The sequence below is a fragment of the Pyrgilauda ruficollis genome, unplaced genomic scaffold, assembly GCF_017590135.1.
Source record: "Pyrgilauda ruficollis isolate IOZ18807 unplaced genomic scaffold, ASM1759013v1 scaffold65, whole genome shotgun sequence".
Taxonomy (NCBI): domain Eukaryota; kingdom Metazoa; phylum Chordata; class Aves; order Passeriformes; family Passeridae; genus Pyrgilauda; species Pyrgilauda ruficollis.
Window position 1 is genome coordinate 3,730,088 of NW_024528266.1, and position 24,496 is coordinate 3,754,583.

The 24,496-nt window shown below is 41.1% G+C and overlaps 1 protein-coding gene across 1 annotated transcript in view; it reads right to left on the reverse strand.

The window, feature by feature from the left end:
* Positions 1-24,496, reverse strand: part of EMCN (endomucin) — a 53,634-nt gene that overhangs the window by 15,225 nt on the left and 13,913 nt on the right. Inside the window, exons 2-8 of the mRNA XM_041484293.1 lie at positions 21,601-21,660; positions 19,241-19,342; positions 18,735-18,842; positions 11,706-11,828; positions 5,792-5,824; positions 3,042-3,113; positions 1,410-1,505 (exon numbers count right to left, since the gene is read on the reverse strand). Of these exons, the coding sequence (XP_041340227.1) occupies positions 1,410-1,505; positions 3,042-3,113; positions 5,792-5,824; positions 11,706-11,828; positions 18,735-18,842; positions 19,241-19,342; positions 21,601-21,660 (594 nt within the window). The remainder of the gene's footprint in view (positions 1-1,409; positions 1,506-3,041; positions 3,114-5,791; positions 5,825-11,705; positions 11,829-18,734; positions 18,843-19,240; positions 19,343-21,600; positions 21,661-24,496) is intronic.

Sequence of the window (24,496 nt, forward strand, 5' to 3'; positions counted from 1 at the left end):
AAGCATGTTTTTCCCTGCAGCTCCCAAATCCCTGGGTAGCTGGCACAGAGGATGTGAGCATGCCATGGTTCTCAAGTACACAATAACTGAGCTAAAAGATGCAGGGTAAGGGGACTGAGGGAACAAGGGTGCTTCTGAGGCTGTACCCCCTGGGGGTACAGCCTGGCACAATGTCTGGGAACAGTTTGTCATCCCCATCGATGAGGAACAGGTTTGTCTCCAAAATGAATCATATGCTGAATGTATTTTATGCTTATGTGCAAGTGTGGGCAGATGGAAGGGGCCAGGGGGTCACATCAGAGATATGGAGCCAACTCCATGGCACCAAGCACAGGGGAAGTGCACTGGATAGACCTGGGCAAATCCTACAGGAAGCACTGCAGATATCTTTTCTATCTTCCAAATGAATTTGCAAACAGAGTGCCTGATGACATTTGTGCACAGGGGAGGCTGGTAAGGAAATGTTCTTCATCTCACGTCTTTATCTCCTGATTCTGAATATTCCGTAATTTCCTAAGTAAGGATCACACCTTCCTCTGTTTATCTGGGTCTGTTTTTCCATGTCATTGGCTAAATTGGTTGTGACATGCTGTTTGTCTTGGTTTACAGCTTCAACATCCTGTTGTGATTTTGTATTTCCAAGGCCTGGTGATTTCACAGTTCTGCACAGGTCTCCTAACTCATGCCAGCTCACAGGGAAAGAAAAACCACAGTCTGGATCAGATCTCCATTTTCACTTAATGGAAATTTACACTTACCTGTGCCCTACTTGGGTGATCCTGAAACATTTGGCAAATGGACTTTAGTGGACTATAACCCATTATCTTGAGTATTTAATGGACAGCAGAGAAACAGATACTGACTTCAGCTGCTTTGTCAAAATGACTATTTCTGAAAATACTGTTTGCTCAGGGATTTTGCTCCATGCACATTTTACTGTAACTGGAAAATGTTACTCATGCATCATGTGCCTGTGTGTGTGTGTGTATGTATGTATCAGATATATCCCTAAAAACCACACTGATATTTCTTTGCCTATATCTAGAAGAAAGATAAAATAAATAAAGTAATTTTGTTGAATATCTTAGAATTTAGTTTTCACTGTCCATTTCTATCTGTTTGATTGTGTTAGCACAGGTGCTTGTTAGCTCTTTGTAGCTGCAAAAGCATGAACAAAAAGCTTTACAGCATTATTTATTCTCCAAAAATCATTTTGGCTCACTCTGGTCTTCCTACTGATTTTGAAAATGAAGTGTTAGTTTTCTGCTTCAGGCAAAACACAAAACACAAAAAGCTTTCCCATCAGACTAGCACAACAGTGATGGTTAAGGTAATTCAAAAGAGATCTTTTAATAATAAAAAGCACATTGATTTCCCCCTGCTCCCTGCAGAGAAAGAAAACCAAATACCTGGAGTTTTCTTCTGGCACATTTTGTACAAAGCCACCAGTGAGAAGACAGAGAGGGTAATGACTATCAGGGTGATGACAATTGGCAAGATAACATCTGCAAAAGAGGGAGAACATCATTTTGGCTGCTGCCTCTGACTTAAATTGCCTCTGTGTACAGGTGCTTGCACACACTAAGGTGAGAGGCACCTCCAGCTCCACTTCACCAAACATTACCCATTTTTCTGGAGAGGATAACCTACTGCTCCTGCTATTCTTCCTGCAACCACTGAGCCTCAGGCTTGGGTGCTTTGTGGAGGGAAGACAGGCTTGCTCCTTCTCCCACCTTTACTCCTTCCCTGACACTCATGCTGCCCTGTGGAACTGGTTTCACCCATTTTTCAGTAAAAGAACAAGGTTTCAGCACCTGCTCTCCTGGGCCCACCTTAATTTCAATGAAAATTGAAATTAGTCTCATCATTCAACCCAGTGCTGATGGCCTCCAAAGGTTTTGTGAGAAACTCATGTTCTAGAAATAGTTTTTTTAAACATGAAATTTATTTTTCCTCTTTTTTGAAAAAAAATAGGAAAAAAAAAAAAAAAGAGCAGTCTGAAATTCAGCAACTGAAGTGATTATTTTGCTTTTAACATTGTGCACCCAGAAAGACACCAAGGAATTACATAATTCAGTAACATTCCCCACAGCACTTAAACCAGGGATAGAAAATGCAAGATCTCGTTTTAAAATGAGGACATTTCTTTCCTTTTATTATTTCCCACCATCTGTCATTTCCTGACAGGTGTTTCCCAGCCAAGAAGCAAAAAAAGGAAAGAATTATGTAATGAAGAGAAGCTTTCCTTAGGAAATATATAAGTCCAGCTTCTCCCTTTTTATCATTTCTCTGGCAGCAACTGGCCACATTCAAATTCAGCAGGCACCCTCCTGCCTGCTGGCCTAAGCCCTGTGTCAGGGGGAGGCTGCATTCAATGGCTCTTGATGCAATTAATATTTAATGTTAATATAGATGCATCCTTGCATCTATGGAACTAGAGGGAGACAGTTTACAGTGGGAAAACATCAAACATACTTTGCTTAGTCAGTACTCCGGCTTGGAAATGGCAAAGCTGCAGCACCACTCTTGCCCCAGAGAGGCATAATATTAAAATGAAAGATTAAGCAGCATGCATCACACAAATATCAAGTGCTTAAAGAGTCTGCAGAAGACTGCCTCCTAGGCCTTCTCTCCCATGACAATATGAATAATATATTCAGATCATACATTCACAACAATACATTCATATAATATGTACAACATGTACATGAGCAACTTTTTCTTATGTTTCCTTGTGTCTTCTCTCACAGGGGATGACTATTTTTGGTTTGTTTTTTTTTTTCAATTTCACCACTTTGAATCAGTTCTTGGGAATAATTGTGCTGCTCTACAGTGACAGCAGTGTCAGCTTATTGAGCTATGTTTCTCTTTGAGAGGAGTTTTATAACCAGCATTAATATTTGGCTTGTAATAGGGCCTAAGTCTGGTAAGGCTGGAAATAAAACTGCCAGTTTCATTTGTCTGCTACTCCAATCACTCATCAAAAGCAAAACTGATCAACTGAAAACTCAAAAGCCAGACAATTAAGTAATAATACTCACTAGAATAGCTGATATTACTCCCTGTATGAGTCTGGTTTCCAGAACTGCTTTTAGGGCTTTCAGAAGTTGGCTCTGCAAAAGAAATAGTGTCTTTCAGGTAAAAACGCATTGCCAGAATTCCCCAAACAACTCCCTCTGAAAAATTACCCTCACAAAACAACTTCTTCGTCCCCAGCTCTGGAGCTTCACTTGGTGCTTCCCATCTATATTTCTCCTCAATAACACTTGGATAACTTGGCAAGAGGAGTGGAAAATTTCATCTAGCATGGCCTAAAGAAACAGGCACTTTGTATGGGTGCAGATTTCCCTAAGATCCTCTGCTTGTCTACTTACAGGTTATGAGCTACAAACTTTTTCACTTTAGGAGGTTATGGTACTGTTCAACATTACAAGAGAATTTTTAACAAGTAAATAAACAAGAAAGAGGGTGAAAATTAGACCTGTCTCCAAGAGAATAAAGACCAAAATATTTCACTGCTAATTAAAAAAAAAGAAAAGTGCTAATAGTAGATGAAGAAGTCTGAGGTGCAATATTAGTAGATAGCAAGTTTTCTTGAGTGTTGTTATAGAGGAGTCTGCCTGTTCTCTGCCCCATTTGGAGAGAGCAATGTTGTGAGCCTCTGGGGCATTTTTTAGGGCTAGGTTTAAAGGAATGCATTTCTACCTTCAGGTGCTAATCTGAATTTGAGTCAGGTATCAACACCGCAAAATATTTATTACCTTGCTGCATACAGCCTATGAAAAAACAATCACTGAACTTCCAGAGAGAAAACAGAAAATGCAAACATTGGTATTTCCCTAGGTACATTATATAGCACATGGGATTGCATTCCATATTGGATGGAGGCTTGAGTAGACAAGTGCTCACTGTCTCTGAAGGAGATGTCTGGCTGGACAGATGTGATGCAAGGTCAAGCATTTCCATTGACTGGCTAAACATCAGAAGTGCTCTCAAACAAAGGTGTCTGGGGAAAGTGATCTGTTAAAAAAGGGTCCTAGCAGAGGCTATAGCTCCATATATATGTAGTGAGAACATAGTGGCAATCACTGAAGCTTTGTTGGTCAGGTACTTACAATCCACACCTGTAGGATTACATGGTTTCCCTTCCCAAGAATGGAAGAGGGCTCAAATTGTAGGGTGGAAGCTATGAAATTAGTTAAGTCATTAAAACAAATAACCTATGGCCATTTTGAGGTCTAGAATACAATTTTGTTCTACTAAGTCTCTGAAAGACATGTCCCAATTTTTACAGAAACTTTTATGTAGGCAGTAATTGTAACTCTAATCCATGGAGTTACAGTAACAAATAAGGTTTGTTTGTCCTAACCACGTAGGAATTCCTCTTCCTTGCAAAACGGATTTTAAACTCACACCCACTATTCAAAAATGTTTTGGTGGTTTTTTTTCTTTCTCCCTTCTCCACTCTTCTACCTTCATTTGTCTGGACACAGACAGAAGCCTCCGGGGAAAAATGATCACTTACTAAGTGCTTGTGGAGTTCCTAAACAATACAGTCATAGCTGAGATATTCTGATGCTACAGTGCAGGAAACAATCATTGTCCAAGACTTTGTCTCTGAAAAATCACTGTTTCTTTAAAGCAGAATTCTCTTTCCCTTGGTGCCTGTCTGCTGAGGGGTGATAGTGCAAGGTTGGAAACTGAGCCATCACCAAGCGACTAAAATATTTCCTATGCATTCTTAATTCCATGTGATTGCTTCAGATTTCCCAAGGAACTACTACTGCCTTTTTGTTACCTTATCTGGTATACTACCCATTGCCAGGGCAAGCAGGCAATTATCACGGCAGAGTTACCCTGGATACTGACTGGAAATGTCAACAGAAACAAACTGCACTGAAATACAGGAATGTGTATCCCCACATTTGTGCAGGAGATGTGTGCCTCTCCTCAGGAGAAAAACTGAGGACTGAAATTCACTGTTTTTTTTTTTTTTTAATTGTTTATCTGTTAATTGACCAAGATGTGAGTAATAAAAGAAAGAAAAAAATCCATAGGTTAGCATTTAAACTACTTGTGACCATCAATAAGAAATATGACAGCTGAACAAAACATTACTGAATAAAACAGAGTAAGGAACTAAAACCTTAAGCTCATTTCCCCACTTCTTTCATTAAAGTTTCTCACAAGTCAGCCCCTCCTGTCTAGTTTGTCTGGATCTGGAAGGTATTTTCCAGTTGTGGAATAATTTGGGATCAGAATAAAAATGAATTGAAAAAATACATCCATCATGGTAACAGGAGGGCCAAGATTTTGCAGGCAGCAGCAAGAACTGTGCAGAAGAGACTGTTTCCTGATGAGCCCAGAGAAAGGAAAACAGGACAATACAGGTTCATTAGCACAGGAAACTTGCCTTACTCTGGAACTTGCTGCTTCTCACTACAGGAGGAGGAACGAGAGCCACTGACAAGAACAAGCTCCTTGGTAAACACTCTATTTATAACAGCTTACCATTGCATCATGTAATATACCAGGCCTGATTTTTTCTGCAGTCCCACCCTGTTTTCTTTCCAGTATCTGCCACTCCAACATGGTATTCAGCTGAATTCACAGCAAATTACTCATGCTACAAGCTGAACATCACTCTTCCTCTATACTGTGTTTCAGGTACATTATTCCCCTAGATCCTTCTTGCTCCCTGAACATTTCCTTTCCTCAGGCTGTCCTTCTCCCGCCCCACACCGGCCTTTCTCATCAGTGTGTATAAAGCAACCTCTTCTATTGCTCTTACTTGCTGAATTTGTTGGAGAGCTCGTGGGAAGGCCTGCAATGAAACAGAAAAATAGGTTTGTTAGTATCTGTTTTAGATGTCCAGAGTCTTCATATCATGCAAACTGACAGACTCCAGGAAGATGCTCAGTAACACCCACAACAAATGCTGCCCCAGAAGTGACATGCTAACACTGTTCCCAAGCCTAGGAAGTCTGAATTGTAAAAGTCTCCAGCCATCCCTTATAGATGGGAGCAGAATCCAAAGTCTATACTAGGTTATTATTCTGCTCAAGAGAAGAAAATCCTGAGTTAATTGATACATTCCTTAAAAACTCCTCCTTCCAAAATTGAAAAAAAGTGTCTGGGAGTGAATAGCTGACATATAACTGCCAAGTAAATGTTTTAATAAAAAAACCTAATTGAGATACATCTTCAAGAGTCCCAAAACCTTTTAAAAAGAAATCTTTGTTTATTATCTTGGTGCTTTTGGTTAGCAGACTGCCAAGCAGCAGAAGCAAGAGGCACTGCTAATGAGGAAGAAATTGACCTTACAGAGCACTGGGCACAATGCTTACTGGCTCTACTGTCAGCTTCCCCCAGCTACTTCAGAAGTTTTTGGTGCACAACATTTTTTTTGGTTGTTGTTGTTACCATGCTGCTGTTCCTGCGTGTTTAGACTGTAGCAGGCTTGGAAATTAGAGTGGCTGTGTCCTCTGTGTCCCAGCTGTGCCCAGGATGGGGGATCACAGAGGCAACATCATGAAGGCAGCTGTAACTCCAGGCAGGCATTAAGCCTGTCCCCTGCCTGCCCAGGTTGCAGTGCTCATCTAAATCAGTTTCCCCAGGGAGCACAAATCCATTCTTATACCCTCACTACACCTTCTGTGCTGCGCACAAAGACAGCTCCTACCAGCAGAGCTGTAACACACATTGTTCTATTGCTGTGAACATACTCTTTGAAAACCAGAATGCTGCTCTTGTTTTTCCTTCTCTCTAAATGCAATTAAAACCATGGATCACTTCAGCTGCTGGGCTGCAAATAACTGCTTTTGCTAATGGTACATGTGACAAAACTTAAACTGCATTTTAATCACAAACCTTCATGAAAAGTATGTTTAGGTTGAAAAGCTAAGTACTTAAAAGTCAACAGTAAGAGCTCTTCTTGAACATGCTAAATATTTGTAATGCTAAGTGTCACAAATGTATACAGTTACCTCACCCTGGCTTCCTAGAATGCAAAGGAGATTGTTTTCCTAAGCTTGTTGTCGTCTCATCAATCCATCTGCAAACAGCAATATCACTGTTCTCTAAGAGGATCTCTGTGATGAATCATTAGGCAATGTTTATAGCATGGTTGGACAACATTACCAAGCAAATGCCTTCAGGAAGTTAATAAATCACTTGTCAAAGGAGCAACACACAGTACACAATGCAGGAGGACACATACCTGGCATTAAGGAAACATCCAAATATGATATGATTGCTTATTACCAGAATACTGCCTTTCCTTCAGCCTATAAGGTGTGGGATGCCATGATAAAAACACCATGTGATCACACATCACGTGGGCAAACTAGCAAACTGTAAGGCCCTATGTGTGCATATTCTTGAAGAAAGGCAGAAGACTTTGTCAAGTGTTACAAATAGGTCACTTCTCTATGAAGTCACTTTGAACCTTGTCTCTCAAGTCTGTGGAGCTTTTCTTTGAAAGAGCTCCAACATTATAACATAATTGAACATTTTCCCTTATATTCACTCTTACAAACAAGATGAAGCATCAAACATCTTGGCTCAAATTAAAACAAATAAATAAATAGAAAAAGCATATGAAGCCCAAGACTGATATCCAAGTTCACCTCAAAGAGTTAACAGCTTTTCAAACCTGAATGCAGGTGACATAAGCACAGGTGACATTAGTCTCTGCAAACAGGAAGGGCTGGGGGACATGTGCTCCAGTACCCACTGGCACAACCAAAAGCCACGTAGCTGTCCTGGCCAGACCTTGCCTCTTTGATAAACCCAGAGAGCAGAAATGATCCCGGAGGGAAACATGACAGCAGCCACCTTCCCTTTCTTTTTGGGCCTCTGTTATTTTTTAAGAACTGCACACACCTACACACAATAATACTACCAGCATCTTTCCAGAAAGTATCTCACCCAGATTTTGCTAGAGCATGAAAAAATTAAATTGGAAAAATCTCATGCCTTCCTCTCCCTGTCTTCAGTATGCAAGCAAGACACCAGTTCACCCTCTGTTCAGATATCAGTCCTGCCACACAAACAAAGCTGTGCTTATCGGAGGGATTCAGCAGGTGCTTTCAGTTTGCATTTTCCAAATAACCATCCAGTGCCCTTTTTGGTGTGGGCTCACCTGCTGCTGTTCTCCAGAAAGAGAAGAACAGAAGGAAAAGCAGCATTTCACTTGGTAACAGTTACTGTAGCTGCTCTAGCTGCCTGTACAGAGCTTGCTACCTCCTTTGGGGCTGCTAGCAAGATGCTCTGCATAAATAATCTGGGAAGATTTCCAGATTCATCATGAAAAGTGAGGTGTGCAACACTGGCTGTGCTGGGTTCCTCCTTGTGCAGTAAGGAGGACAAGGATAAAAATTTTGGCACATGACCACGGTTTGATTTGAAATTACCTGTCTGAGTCAGTTCAGCACTGGTGAGAAGGTCGACAGATGGAGGAAGAGACCAATAACTAAACTCTCCCCACTCTGTTCTCCAACAGCCACTACCTAAGCAGCCTGGATACCCTGCAGTTTGCTACTTCTGTTTTTTGGAGTGCAGCCACATCCAACTGTGTTCACTGGCAAAACAAATGAATACATTTGGCTGATTACTCAGAGGGGATATACCACAATATAAATCAAAGCAAAATTAAAAACTTGAAAAAGCCTTTCTTGCCTTGACCACACCATAGATCTGTAATAGTGTTAACTGAGGCTTTGCTATGCTTTCCATCTCCCAGGAACTTCTGGTTTTGTGTCTCTCTCTTTGTGAAGGAGCTGAAGATACAGTGGGTAATTTTTATCTAATACCAGTATCCAGAGTTCCTGCAGTTTGTGTACAGAAAGAGTCAAACCCTACTAGTCTTACTCATACAAATTTTTCTTAGGGAGATGCCTCCTGTGAATCAAGTGAGTAGGATTTATAATTGGAGGAGTGCAATAAAGATATCAATAGATGAAGCAGGTTGATTCATCTGACAGTTTATTATAATAGATCATTTAATCTTACCACCCTGCTGGGTGAACTTAAGCTCATACTGCTTTATGGATTTTTTCGTTGTTTAGATCACAGAATAAAAAGCCACAATACTTGCAGTTTCTCAGATGTATTTAGACTCTAATCTCCAATTTTTCATTATTTAAACAAAAGGAGAAAATGAAATATTAGCAAGCAATCCTCTGTGGAGGTGGAGGAGGAGTGGGAGGTATATTCTGCACGACAGCCAAAGTTAAAGAAGTGCATGTGTCAATGGCACGCATGCAGGTGGCTCTCTTTGCTAAAAACAGTCCTCATTGCCTCCTCTAGCCTGGGTGAGCACTACGCAGCACCTCCTCTGTGGCTGGTGCTTTCAATCTCCTTTAATACAGCAATACTGTTCTCTGATGTTCCTACACGTTCTTTCCCAGGCTCCCCCACTCATCTCAGTCGCTCTCCAGCTCTCTGTAGCACTCCTCCCACACCCTGATCTTTTGATATGGCTGATTGGAAATTTCTCTGTAAAATGTGCTTTCTTCTTTTTCTGCATCAAGAAAGGAAACTTTCACCAAAATGGCATTTTTTTTTAAAAATGGAAAATGGTCTCAAAATTAAACATATTTAGCCAGTTGGATTATTTTGGTTGGGCATACCAAATAGAAATGTTCTGGTTTGCATCCATTTCACATTAATTTGTCTTCCCCTGAGCTCCCACGCAGAAGACGTGGCTCAGACACCTCCAGCTTGCAAGCTATTCTATCCCCCATGGGCTGCAGCCTTGGCACACACCAGCCCCTGCTCTGGTGACAAAAGGCACCCAGCCCCTGAATGTGAAATTCTGGGGACCTAGGAATAAATAACCTAATGGCAGAGAGAAAGGTGGCATTTCCTCTAGTCTCAGCACAGGATGAAACAACTGGCTTCACACTTGCTTTGCCTTATAGTCATTAGGGTGCAGCATATGGCTTTCCCTAGGCCTGAGCAGAGAGGAGAAAAAATCTGTTTAGTAGGAACAAAGACATTTTTCTTTAAGCTTTTAACACATACAGAGAATAAGGGAGCAAGGGTGGTCTAAGGCTTAACCATTTGGGATAAGCTACCTAACACATCAGGGTGAGAAGGGATTTCTTGCATACACAACCTTCAAGAAAGAAGCCAGGGGCTGGTGCTGTGAGGAGACAGGAAAGGTGATAGTGTGGAAATCCTGGTGTGGGCAGAAGTGATTTTGAAATGGCAGTTTTATGGGAACTCGGAGTCCTGGCTATGCCAATGATACCTAGACTGACTGCCCCTGGATGGATGGGTTCTTTCTGTCCCAGCCAGGCAATTATAGTTCTGGCATCTTGGGTAGTCTCTGAGCTCAAGAAGATTTACTGGTTTTGCAGCAGAGTAAGCTGAGTAAGATGATGACTTTTGCAAACAGACCCCAGGAAGGTTGTAAAACTTTCTTGACAAATTTTAAGTGTAAGATGTAATTACATACACAGCATAGTAGGTAATTCAATACACATGATGCTCAGTCAGATATGCATTACAATTTAATATTAACTTGGAGAATTTACCTGAGTGAGAGACCTTTTCATTAAAAATGTTGTAATTTACTGATTTATATTGTACAGCAATGGTGAGGTTTCCATACTATGCCTGTATTTGCCAAAAGACATGAAACCTAACAGGAAAGTCAAGTAACCACAGGTCACAGTATATGCTTTATGGGGATTGGACTTATTGAAATAATTGCAAAGACTTCTCTCTGAATCAGTGGCCTTGGGTTGATTTTAACTTCCTTAAAATGCTTATAATATTTTTTTGCATGCTCCCAAGCATTTCAGTGCATAGTGAGCATATTGCTCCACTTTTATATCCAATCCTATCCTTTATGAGGAAAAATCACAGTACACACATGTGCCTATCTCCCACAAACACAATTCAAAGGTTGGCAAAAAGGGTCTTGTATCCCTTGGGGGATGTTAAGCATTACTATTAATAACAGGGATATGCAAACAAAGACAGCGTCCTTGTTGGATTTACACACATGTAGCTAAGAGTATGTACTAAATGAAGGGAAGACCCAAGAGACCTTAAGCAAACCTGAATAAGTGATTCTTCAAAACCTAGGAAAGTTAAGCCAGCTAGAAGTATAATAAATGATCATTCATATGACCTGGCATCTGCATTCACCACAGTGTTTCTTAGTGAATACATACACCAAAACACACTCAGAAAAACAGTAAGATCAGACTGGAGTTGAGAAGAATTGATACATTTTTGACCTTGGATGCGACCATGCTGTACTTTAAACAACATCATTTAATTGGTAATACGTATAAAATTTTTCTCCAGATTTTTTAACAACTGCAAAAATTATAGCTGTTTTCTCCTTTGTCTCCTCTGCCTTGCAGCCAGGGAATTTATCTTGATGACCTCCTCTGACAGCCAATGCTACACAATGACCTCACACAGCATATATGAAGATTACTATTATCACTTGTAATTTATGTATTTCTGTAATGACACCATGTATCTCAGCTGAATGTTTGGAAGTTCACCTATCACTCAACAGGACTTCAAGGCTAGGTGACATGGACACAGTGTACCCTTCATGAATAAGGAGATGTGGTCCTTGTTCCATCACAATGCACAGCAAATGAAGAAAACACTCAAAATTATTTGCATCCTTTTAACTGCTTGTATAGAGGAAGAAAGTGCATGTTTTCAATACTTACCTGAGGTTCCAGAAGCAGAAGTGTTTGTTTTAGGAGAGACCGTAGAAGAAAAAGAGCGTCCCGTAGTAGATGCAGCATCCAAACTCTCATTTTGTGCTGATTGTGCTCCACTTGCTTGTGTAGCTGGAAATGAGGGAGATGTTCAGGTAAGAGGCACGTGCACAAGCATTGTCTTAGATCGCAGACCATCCCTCAGACAAATGCCCTGGCCATCACAGAAAAGACTAAATGTAAGAAAGCACTACATGTTCTGGTACTGCCTCTCAAGGAACAAACCATCCCTATGGAATTGTTACTACTGGCATAGCTGAGGCACCTTCAAAGCACATTGTAGCAAGAGAAACAGCCTCATATCTATGTAGAAGACAACCCAGAGCTCTGAACTGGGACCCTAGAATAGACATTGTTGCACAAAAAGCAGCATGAGCAGAATAGAGAAGCTCAACTTGCTGCCCTCTATATTTTCCTTCATTTTAAAATCAATCAATCAATCAATCAATCAAGCTTCAGTAACAACTGTCACATAATGTGATACTGTATAAATTTTAGGGATTGTAATTAAGCAAAGAATTAATTATTTCATTCTGTGCCATTAAGCCCTAGGAAATAACATATCCCTGAATATTAACACATGAAAAATAAATTGTCTTATTTCTCCTCTCACTCAGTCAACAGGAGATCAAGGCTATTGTGTCACAAGATTTGCAGCCTAAGGTGAGGCCAAGACAATGGTGCAGGACATGACCTGAGCCCATGGAACTGAAGGTCGTGGAATGACCAGAAAAAATGTAAGATATTCCAGCACTGCCCATAATTCCTATGTCTGTACTCAAACCTCAGAATAACAATAGGCAAGAGAGTGCTTACTGAATAAAACATAGAGGTGCCCAAGAGTAACCTTCTACTTCCTGTCTGATATAAATCAGAGAGGCTACTGAGATGTAAATTGTTTTTAGTGCTTCTTCATATGAATTTTAAACACTGGAACTAAAACAACTTTAAGACATGTTTCAGTCAGCGAGCAACATCACACACATGCAATATGTAAATCTTGAGGAATGCTTCATCACACACTTTATCTAGAAACTGATTACCAGTTTGGTAATCAAAGAACCCAAAGCTCCTTATTCTACAACTACACACCTTTACCTGGGCTTTTCCCTTCCCCTCTTGTTCAGCAAGTGCAGTATCTTAGAAAGGCAAGCTCCAAAAATCAGTAAGAAAAGAAAGAGTGAGCCAAAGCCACTGGAATCAGGGGATTCACGTACTTTTGGAAACTGAGAGAAGCTGGGCAGCCAGGGATGGTGTCTTTCAAGGTTGAGGCATGAAAATGATGCAAAATAACTTAAGTACCTAAAACTTTCACTGGGATTCTAGTGAGGAGAAGCAGAATTTCATGTCAGCTTCTTTCAGCAACTTCAGCATTGTACCCCTTCAATACACAGGTCTGCCTGCAGTAGAGAGGAGCATAAAAAGCCCCTCTACCTCATTTTATACTATGGTATAGTGCAAGGATCTGATAGCATTAACAATTCCTACATTCTCTTCATGGCAGCTTTGAATCAATCTTTAGAAGCAAACTTTTTTCACATTTGATTCTTATTGTCATGGCTTCAGAGTCAAATTTTGTATGTTGAATTTTATTCTGAGATCAATTTTTTAAAAAGGAAAAAACCCCAAAATGAGGTACCTCCCTCTTCCTATAAGATGCACAGGCTTGTAGCAGTACCAGCAACCATCTTGTGGCTCCCTTGTCATAGGTTAGAAAAGGATTGCATGGGAAAATGAAAAGAAACTCAGAATAACAGCGCAGAGATACTCAAACACAAATATGCTTTGTGAACACTGCAAAACAATCAGGTGTGTGGGAGAGAGGAGGAGGGAGGCAGCCAGTTACCCTGTAACCCCACAGAGGGCTGTTTTCCCATGGGGATCACTTGTTCCACACATCCTGTCAGTCCTGGCAGCAACCCAGCCTTGGGTGCTCCTCTTGTGTTTGGGAGCTGTGAGAACAGATTGTTCTCAGGAACACGGGCTGTGCACTGGATATGCCTTGGCAGGGGATCGGGAGAGGAGGGGTGATAGCATTTCCATTTTATTTTATTTTTTAAATTTAGCCAGGATGAGATTCTCCCAGTGACCCAGGTAGCACCAGATATGACTTACACCTTTACCTAGGGCTTGGCACAAGGCTTGTTGCATTTATTTTGCCAGACTGCAGAACAGGCTCAGTGCTCCCTATGTCAAGGGGCAAAATAGATGTACTACAGGGCAAAAACCCGTGTGCCAGTTTTCACCACTTCCAAGACGGAAAACATGACCTCGCGGGTAAGGCTCCCTTAATTCCACTGCAAGATTAAATCCTAGCAACCCAATTCTCTGCTGACTTGAGGCTTTGAAGCAGCATCCAAGCCTCACGCCTAATGCACAGCACAGGCTCTACCACCAACACATTTAGCAGATGAGACAGCTTCAGCATCAAAAGCCTGTGGGAACAGAAGCATCCATACCCAGCCACTGCTCGTGCACTCAACAAAGATGTGCCTTTTCGCTGAATCCCCTAACTCATACCCATGCGAGCTTTAATTCGGTCTCGGCGGCAGGAGACAGCGCAAGCCCTCGCCGCGGTGCCCGTGCTCCGCGCGGGGACAGGCGGGGGACGCGGCGCGGGCGCGGTGACTCAGCCCTGCCAGCCCCGCTGACACATCGCTGCAGCAATCCATCACGCCTCGCCTCCGCCAGCTGCAGCACCGATCCCTGATCCCTGCCCGCTGCCAGGGGGAGGCCTGGCCTTGCAGAAAAGCAGCACAGCGCACAAGGGCGGCTGCTGCTGCTGCGGCTGCTGCAGAAGCGCTCGCATCATCGGTTCATGGATTTGTTGTTAACAGCTGATTACGAATAGAAATGGAAAAGCAGTACAGAGAGTAAAATAGCTGTCCAAATGGGGATGATGGCTGTGCCGGCAGAACTCTCTGGTAGTGATGCAGCTCTCCCTGCTGATATTTTGATAGGATAAATGACAGTGTGTTAACACATATTTGGCAAAGGGATAATCAACAACAGGGAACCTGAAGCTGCCTTGCAAAGCTGCTGTCTGAGCTTCAGGAATTTGCTTACTCTCTATGCTTTGAAAACCCTTCATTTTCTTTAACCAGCTGAAATTGGACACATATCCTCACTTGATCTTAGCATGGTTTTCTGCTTAACCTATGTATAATCCACATATATTTTGGCTTTTCCCGACAGTACTTTAAATTTTCTTTACAGTAAGCTGCTACCTAATTAGTTTTGACATTTTAAGATGCTTCAAGTAACCCATAAACACCCTGCATATACTCTGTGCTCTGCAAAGAATATGGACATCACTTTGTGTGTTGAAACCTCCCTTGACCAATAAATCAATCAAGGAAACACTTTGAAGGGGCAAAATGAACTCCACCTAAACCATGTTAAAATACCAACACAAAAGCTTTTTAAAATAGAAAACTAAAGCTTTTCTTTTGAGCTCGTATTTTTAGCATTAACACACATATAGGCCTTGCCCCCATAATCAGTGGCCTGAAAAGCCATTTGCATGAGTGAGTGCACAAAAGCTTTGAAAAATCCCATTGCAGCAATCCCAACGACATTTTTGCCTATTCAGAGGAATGAAACCTGACTAGGGAGGTAACCAAACAGATCTCAGTTTTAATGTTTATATCCATAGTTGATTGCAAGTGCTGTCTGCAGCTTTGTTTTCTGGTAAGCAAAACCCCATAGTATTTCAAAATACATATTTATAAACTTCTCTCTGCATAAAATGTCTCAGCAGCCAGTGTTCACCTATAGCATGTGCTAACAAACTGGGGAAAACTGTGCAATACCTGTTACAAGAATGCTTTTCTGGTACTGCTCCTGAGGTAAAACTTACTTTTCAATTACCAGTAGTTTGATTAAAAAAAAAAAAAATCCTCCACTGGTTCCTTTTGCCACTTTTTAATATTTATTATACTACTACACCATAATGTATCATCATCCAGGAGAATGGCATAACTCAGAAAGACAACAGTCAAAAATCCACTCCTATTTGTCACATAACACCTTGAATACTGATCTTACATAAGACGCTTGCTTTATATCCAAGGGAAGAAGAAGAAAAATTTTTGTTGCATTTAATTTCTTATTCTATTTGATGACTTCAAGTGTCCCAGGATAAGCAATCCTGATTGCAGATGCAATTTTCTGTGGTGTGACACCATACAAATTCTTCTTTTAAGGGTCTGAACCGTACAAGCGAGGTCACTGACTAAATGTGAACTCTTGCATTTGACACCTTATATTGATAAATAAGAAGGCGAAGGAGACCAGTCTGATGTTGGCTTCTAATGCAATAAACAGGGCAGGAAGGCAAGCAGGAGAGATTGTACTTGTTGCCTGCAGAGGAGAACACTGAAGTCTTGGGAAAAAAATAAAGGACAAAGATGTTTGCATGATTTCAGTGTATGGAGCACTGGGGGCTTTTCCTGAATCTATAATAAAATGTGACAGCAGCCACAGAAATTGCAGCAGTGACAGGAAGCCCTGTCAAATCTCAGTTGTGTGAATGCAATGGTTTGCTGGAGTTTTTAGCAGGGATTGAGGCAGAGAAAGGGACGGCTTCCATTACAAAATGACAAAGGTGCCTGCTTTTTATTAAAAATCAGGTGTAGCAAAAGTAAATTTCCAAGTGTCATAAAGGCACCACCAATTTCTGCCTGACACACCCAGTACAAAGACGGGGAGAAACGAGTGCTAGTGAAAAAGAAAAGTGACAGCAGCCAGCTTTTCCCTCCTGTCCATTCTGAGAGCAGGAGTGTTGCTGTGCCTGTGCTGGCTTCAGCCCCGGGGTTGCGACAGGGGCCAGGAGGATGCAGGGAATAAAGCCAGGGCCACCCGGCTGTGCCCGTGCTGGGTGGGAACGCAGGGGTGGCTGTAGCCAGCAGCCGGATGGTGGCCAGGGGGTCTGAGGGTTTCCTGCAAGGCTGGTCACACACACAGAGCCCTGGTGCCACGCCCTGTCCCAGCACCAGCAGCGTGTGCCCCTTCCCACTCCTTTCTGCTGAAGCCAAGGCTATGATTTTCTTGAAATGTAGACCACAATTTTATCTTAAAAAACCCACTAAAATTGGTTTTCACACACAGATATTTCCAAGTACTACTTCTGCATTAAAAGATGATACAATTTTTGTATCACCAGGCATTTCCAATGTCCTGGATATGCTGTGCCAGTTTTCTTTCTTACAAAGGGGACTGAGAGGCAGGAAGGCCGTGTTTTTAGGTTAATTTACCAAAAAAAATTTTTATCACAAGTTTGGAGGGGGACGAGGGCTTAGCTAAAATGAGGAGTTTTAAAACCAAACCACAACACAAGCAGCTAGGGACTGAACTCTACCTGATGGGAAGAGAATGCAAGAGGAATGGCAGGGAAGCAAAAAAAGCTTCCTGCCCAAGCCCATCACACCTCCAGCAGCAGTTTTTCAGCGCAGAGCAGTGGCTGGAGCTAAGCTGCACTGGCAGGCATGCCTTTCCTCATTAGCTTTCCTTCCCCTGCTGGGAGCTCTACCTGTCACCAAGGTTTAGTTCCAGGTGGCTGTGCTGCTCTGGTAGCCACAAGCCAGGAATCTCTGCCAAATTGAAAGGAGCAGGAATTATATCCATAATGCAACGTGCCATGCTGTGGGCTTCTGACAGGCTTGCAGTTCCACAATTGCAAGTTTTAAGAGATTTTTTGGGGCCTTTGGTATCACTTTGAGCAGCTCATGCATTGGCCAGGCTGTGTGTATTCTGTGCTGTGAGTCATTGACAGTGGCATTTAAAAGCCAAGCCAAAACCCCAAAGATTTTGGGCTGACAATCAGATCACTCCTTACACAACACGCAGTGGAAAAGCTGCATCAGTAGAAAATGAAACCATGAAGTGAAAGGGGAATAGTTCTCCAGGAAGCTTGGCAGGCTTGGGTCCATGAGGGGTGGCTTTAAAGGAAAATTTTCACAAAAAAAGCATGCAGACTGCTTCACAGGAGTACCTTTTCAGACAAATACACCAAAGGAAGAGAAGTCACGTTCTAATAATTTGTAACAGTTTAGTATGCTGTAAAGATCAATTCTGAGTACATTGGTGTATCACTGACTGCTGAGGTAAATATCTGGAGGATTTTATTTTTTTAGTCAATTAAAAATAAAAAAATGGAGTGTTCCAAAGCTCTGGTTCATCAGAAGACTGGAGCAAATATTTACAGTGTATATCATAGGCAAGAGAGAATTAATTTCATCTTAAGTTTACTGAATTCCTTTGGTATGTTATTATACTATTTAAAATTAACCCAACTACTTGTTGGATATGTGGATTTAATTTTTTTGTTTGGTTAGGGTTTTGCATTTATTTTTTTGTTTGTTTGTTTGTTTGGTTTTTTTTTGTTTTGTTTTGTTTTTTAGGGAGTTTTTTTTCCTTATTATTATTTTTTTCTAAAATCCAATCTGATATTCCAGGCCAACACACATGCTATTCTGAAGATTTATGGGAAATAAAAGTATCTCTTTAGATTGATACAGAGTAATTAGTACCACCTCTCTTTCAGTACTATGGCTAGCAATTATATGAAACATAATAAGCATAGTGTTCTAACACATACAAAAGTAAGAAACAAAGGGATGTTGTTCTGATAGCATTCTGATCACATAAAATAATTTCTTTCTTATTTCATACTTATTGAAAAAAACCGAAACAAAGAACAAAGTAAAAAATTAAAACCCTTCCAAATACATCTCTCCCAGTTACTGGGAGATGAACATCCTGTGTAATGGCTTCAGATCACCTCCATTATAAATTAAAGGTATAATATTCTTTGTGGAGGATTCCAGGGCAAGCTTCATTTAAGATAAATAATATGATAGGATGAACAGCTCTGTTTCCCTAAACTACTCTTTTTGACCTCCTTTTACTGTTTTGCAGAGTTTTACAGAAATGTAGCATAGAATGACTCAGAAATGGTTCAATGAAATCATCACTTACTGTTTGTTGTGCTGAGACTTGTACTTGCTGCTGAAGTCACAGCTGGTGGTTTTTCTGTTGTACCTTGTGCTGTTTGTGATGTAGCATTAGGTGTAGAAGACATGGGACCTAACACAGGAAAGACATTCAATTTATTTCCTTGATTTTGTAAATGCTCATAAAATACATCTACTGCCCTGCTTGCAGACTAATTTTAAATTATCAAAAGGATATTTAATTGAAATTCAAGATCAATAGGGGCAGGGCCCCATTGACTGCAGGGAAAGCCATTCCCTGTCCCATAGGTGTGTCATCCCACTGCAGACAAGCTCGTGACAATGCAGTTGGAAGGCACAGCTTGGAGCTGCTTTTAAGCCTGACCAGAAGGGAGCTCCTGCACACACCTGTAAGGTTTCATCAAAGAGTACACTCCCTGTAAAACAAATTCCCACACCAAGAGGCACTGCTGCCTAATTTCCTCAATGACCACCAGAACAGCATCAATTAACTTTGAGATTTTCACTTACTGCTTGTGATGATTTCATTTGTAGCTCTGACTGTAGCTGTTGTCAGCACTGACGCTGCCAATGTTGCTGTCTGTGAAGTTGTTGTAGTCACAGGTTCCCCTTCTGCAAGAAAGGCATTCACATCATTATGGATTTATTTTTTCATGCCTAAATAAAGATCTCAGTGCTCTAGCAGTGTTCTCTTACCAAGGCAGTGAATTTCTGTTTAAAGGCTGGCCCTCACAGGGCTTTATTACCCACACATTTTGAAAGAGGATTCAAAGTACATATGGTTGGTTTCAGAGGGGAGGTTTGGCCTGTGAACAACCTGCAATTGCCTACTGAAAGGTAGCAATTGCACCTTCCAGCCATCCCCTAAAGGAGAGGCACAGGATCTTGGGGGATTATACAGAGGTGCTTGGCTTGACTTCCAAGGGAAGAAGTGAGGGGAACAGAGCCTGGTGTGGATGGATGGGTTCAATGTGCTGCCCCTCTGAGCAGCACTTTGCTGCATACTTGTTTAGGAGGAAGAGGGATGTAAAATGCCCATAAAGAAGTGTGAGTGACACACGGGAACACAGCTTATAGATCATAGGTAAAGAGCTGAAGGGGAACAGACTCCACTAGCCTTTGGGCAATTTTTCTCTGTGTTTGCCCACTTTGAGACACGTTTGAGTTTTCTTCATTGGCCAGCTTTCCCAGACCTTCTTCCTCTGCACCCAGATTTCTGGGAAAAAAGGAGCACCCAGCAGGCCCTCCTCTTTGGAGTACAGTAAATCTTAGGACATTGTGGATTATATTACTAGTATTCTCTAGTAAATTATATTCCTTGGGGTGAACTGAGTGCCCTTTGTAAGGTGACTCCTAGTTCTGTCCTCAAGAGGAGTAAGACTTGGAGGCTAAGGAGAGGGGAAAGGGCTCTTGCAGGCAGCAGGGATCCCTTCCCAGCCACTGCTGGTCTGGAGAGATGGGAGCAGAGTTGCCCAAACATCACTAAGCAATAGCAAGGTTTAAATCATCTTGTCTTGCTGTGCATGGATGGCCTACTGCAGGTCCCCCAGCACTTGCTCAAAGGAATGGACTTACCAAATTACAGCAAGGGAATCCAGACTAAAAAACCCTATAACCAATCAATTTATGAGTTCAGCTTTCGATTCTTTGATCTAATGCAAACAGAAAGTGCTACTGTCAGCTACGGAAGCTCAAATAAACACCTGACTACCATCTCTACCTACATACTACCTCTTCTGGCATTTTTAATGGATGACATATGTGAAAGAATGGGAATAAATCATTGCACCCTCTGTAATTTTCTCTCATAAGACTCAAGTATTTCTAAATGCAGTGTTCACACTAAAACTTTTGAAATATACTTTCTTTCTGTGCTCTCAGTTTTCTGGCTGTTCACCTGGAATAGCAATGCCTCAAGGAATGGGCCTCCTTGTTCCATGCTCACAAATTGTTTTAATCTCATATTGGGTTTCTAAAGCTTTTCTCATAGTGGCATAAATACCAGCACTGCTTTCTCTTCCATGAAAAAAAGCTGCAAGAAAAATTTCAGTGAAACATTCCAAGAATTAACTCACTGTGAGGTACATTTATGAAGTGTCTTTTAAACAGACATAAACATTAGGATTTTTGAGAACTGCATAAAAGAGCTGCAACACAATTTGGATAAGTCAAAACCTTTGCTGTAACAAACATAATATACAAATATTTCACCTGGTTGCATCTTATTCACCTCCATTACTAGCACTTCAAGTGTATACTTCATAATCTCAGGGCTTTCAGCTCCACAGCAGACTCATTAGTATCCCCAGTTATCAAAAAACAGAACACTGTGTCCATGTTTTCTTCTCTCATATGTATCACTAATTAAATGCAGCAGTCTTCAATATTCAGACTAATAAAGGAGTTCACATGATTGAAATATGGTCAATATTGATTTTTCATATATTTGCATAACAAAGCTGCACAATAAAGAGAACTGAATGTGACAGTCAAAGATGTAGACCAGAATCACAGACTTTTAACATCTGAAGCATGTATTTTCTCCGTTAAGTCCTCTTGAACTGGAAATCTTTGGTAATTTATGAATCTCTGATCTCATCTGAACGACTCCTTGAGAGCACAGGAACTCAGAGAACCTTTTTCACCTGAAACAAAAAGTGCAGCCTGTTCAAATTAAGCATCTCCATACTAAGATACTTCAACCCTTTCTTTGCAACAGAGTTTCATAAGAGATTCGGGGAAATACATTGTTCTGTGATCACCCTGGATGAAATAATTCAGCTGGTTTCTCCCAGAAGCTGGAAAAGCTGAAAGCTAGAAAGACAACAGGATCTTCAGAACACCAGATAACAGCAAATTGGAAGTCTTACCAGCTTTTGATGTTACTGCAGAAGTGGTTTTCTTGACAGTAGTGGTTTGAATCCCATCTTCTGAAAGAAACACAGAAAGAATCACATCACTTCTGTACCTTCCAGATCTATTTAGCACCACATAGCCATAATAGTAGAGAGCACCATGGACCTTCCTGGAAAATCAAGTTCAGAAGCTTATCAGCAGAAGCAACCAAATCATATAACTCTGCTAGCAACATTTTCAAGCTATAGCCTAAATATCTTCATTTTGCCCTGACTACTCTAATGGGAAGCATCTGCTGCTGCCTCCCATCTTGGACTGCATGCTCTTTTCCCAGATTAGTTGGGAGGGGGGAAATGGAGACAAAGTGGTTTTTGCTATCTCCTCTTCTCCTTGAATACAACCACAGTTTGCTCTGAGTCTTCAGGGTGGAGGATTAACTAAAATAACTGGTCACAGGAGTAAGCAGCCCTTCTCCTGCCTTTAAGTAACAAAACTGTACTAGCTCTCTGGCTAGTGCAAGCACTTCAGGAGGGCTTTTCAGCATCAACCTGATGCCTAAATGTGAGAGGAAGAGGAGAATTCCCAGAACATGGCTCGAGAAGCACCACATTGAAAGACTGACTTTTTCCACTGCCCTCAATGCAGTGGAAAATGCTCCAGCTATTGGGGTTTTACTGCCATAAATGATGCCAGTCTTAAAACATCATTAGTAGGTGGCACTACAATATTACAAAACAAATAATTAATCCAAAAAAGAAACTTTAACAAACAAAAAGCAAAATAATGTCTCTTCTTACTGTGCTGCAAGGTGGTAACATCATAACTCAAAAAGTGTTTCAGCTTCAAACAAGATTTTCAGTCTTATTGCTGCGGTGTTCATATTTTTCTACTGAAAGAAGTTAAGGGGTGTTGAAAGGGGTGAAAAAGCTGCACTGACTCAGAAACAGGCATTTCTCAACCATTTTAGACTGCTATGAGACAAGTATGGGTACATTTGTGGAGGAATAGATCAACTCTGTAACTGAATGGGAGAGGAAAATGGCACAGGCTAATCCCCATGTGCTGTCAGGTTTGAAGCGTGACATCCTGTCAGGCTGCATTAGCATGCTGTAATACAGACATGCTAAACTGAGTCAGGACAGCATGTCAGTATTCTTGTGTGACTCCATTCATGGTAATATCTGCTGGCATTCTCTCTTTTTTTGGCTACAGGGCAGAACAGTCAGTTTTGTTCCCTTTGCTCAGTGTACTGCGCTCCGATTAAAATTTCATGAGCACCACCCAAAGCCTGCGAGAGCCACAGATCTAACCTGGAAAAAATCCCCCAAACAACGTAATACTACTGCAGGGGCTTTGCAGAAATGTATTAAGGTCTAACCATATGAGCCCTTACAATTCCTCTCCAAGCAGTGTGTTATCAGTCCTCTTGGCACCTGCATGTTTCTAACAGGTCTCAGACCTTTCCCAGCGAGCCCCACTTTCTTGGGCATCTTTTCTAGGTATGCTGCTGCCTCCATAATGCCTTGTCAGAGCACATGCTGGCTCAGTTTGACATGGGCATATCCTATATACCATTAAATGAGTCTCCTGCTGGCCTGCTGCTGCCCCAGCTCTACTCCCCAGAACACGTGGACACAGCCACACCATGCACAGACTGCATTTAAAACACAGGTTTTCTTGCCATGTGGTTACCCAGTCAGAGTAATGCTTCATAGCCCACACTTGAAAAAACTTGGAAAACAAATTTTATCCAGAGAGACCTAAAGGCAATCTCGTTTCCCTAATGGCAAGCATTTTTCCATCTCTTCATTCTCGTTATGTACTGCTGACAAAGCTCCTGTAATCCCCCACACCACAAGGCCACAGCACTAGAACAGAATGTTTTTCAACAGTGCCTACATTTCATATGGTTCTGTTTTAATATATCTCAGTAGCTACCATTGTCTGTAATGCCAGCTAAACATACTAGCTGGCCAATCAGCTCGTTTCCAAACTCACTCTTCCCAAAACTCTTCCTCTAACTCAGCAGGACTTTGTAGGAAGCTCATTGCAATACTTAGATTATTCATCCTTTAAAGGTGTTCCATTTAATAACCGTGTTGATAGGCCAAGGTTTCCTCAAAACTAAAAAAAAAGTGAATATAAGTCATAGTTTTATTATGACTCACTATTTGTTGATTTTATCACAGGTTAGAGATAAACTAAAATAAATTCAATTAACAGCGTACAATAGAGTTTTATGAATTAATTGGTTTTTTTATTTTAAATGGTGAATAATTAACTATACTTTAAAAATAAGTTGAAAACATAATGAAAAAAATGTTTAAAACTTGACAGGATTGTGGGGTGAACTGTTTGATTAAAATATATGATAGAACTGGTGGCTTATTATGCTCTTATTTGCAATGTTAAATTGTAACTAAGGAAAATCTTACGGGGATAAAAGCAAGATCAAAAACATGATAGGGAAAATAATTTTCACCATTAGAGATGGCTGATAGACAAAAAGAGGAACAGAAATCTTCATTTTTCTGCTCATGTTAGGTTGGCTGCAGGCTCAGATGAAGGACAATTAAGTAAAGTTACAACAGCCTGGTTTTTTAGCAGATTTGAATGCAGTGATCCCTTTAATATGAGAGCACATGGATGTACTCTGACACAGGAGTAGCCAAAATCTACTCTACTCAGCCAGTTTCCACACAGAAACCATTGCCATTTGCTGTGTTTGCTGGCAATAAACCCAGCTAAAGGAGCATGGGCAACCCGTGATGCAGCACCCTTGTGTCTGGAGAACACACAGGGAGCTAAAAGGCTCTCAGACACAACACTGCTCCGAGTAAAGAGAGGATGCTGGTGGTGGTAAGATCCAAAAAAAAAAAACAAAACCAAAACAAAAACAAAAAAAAACCC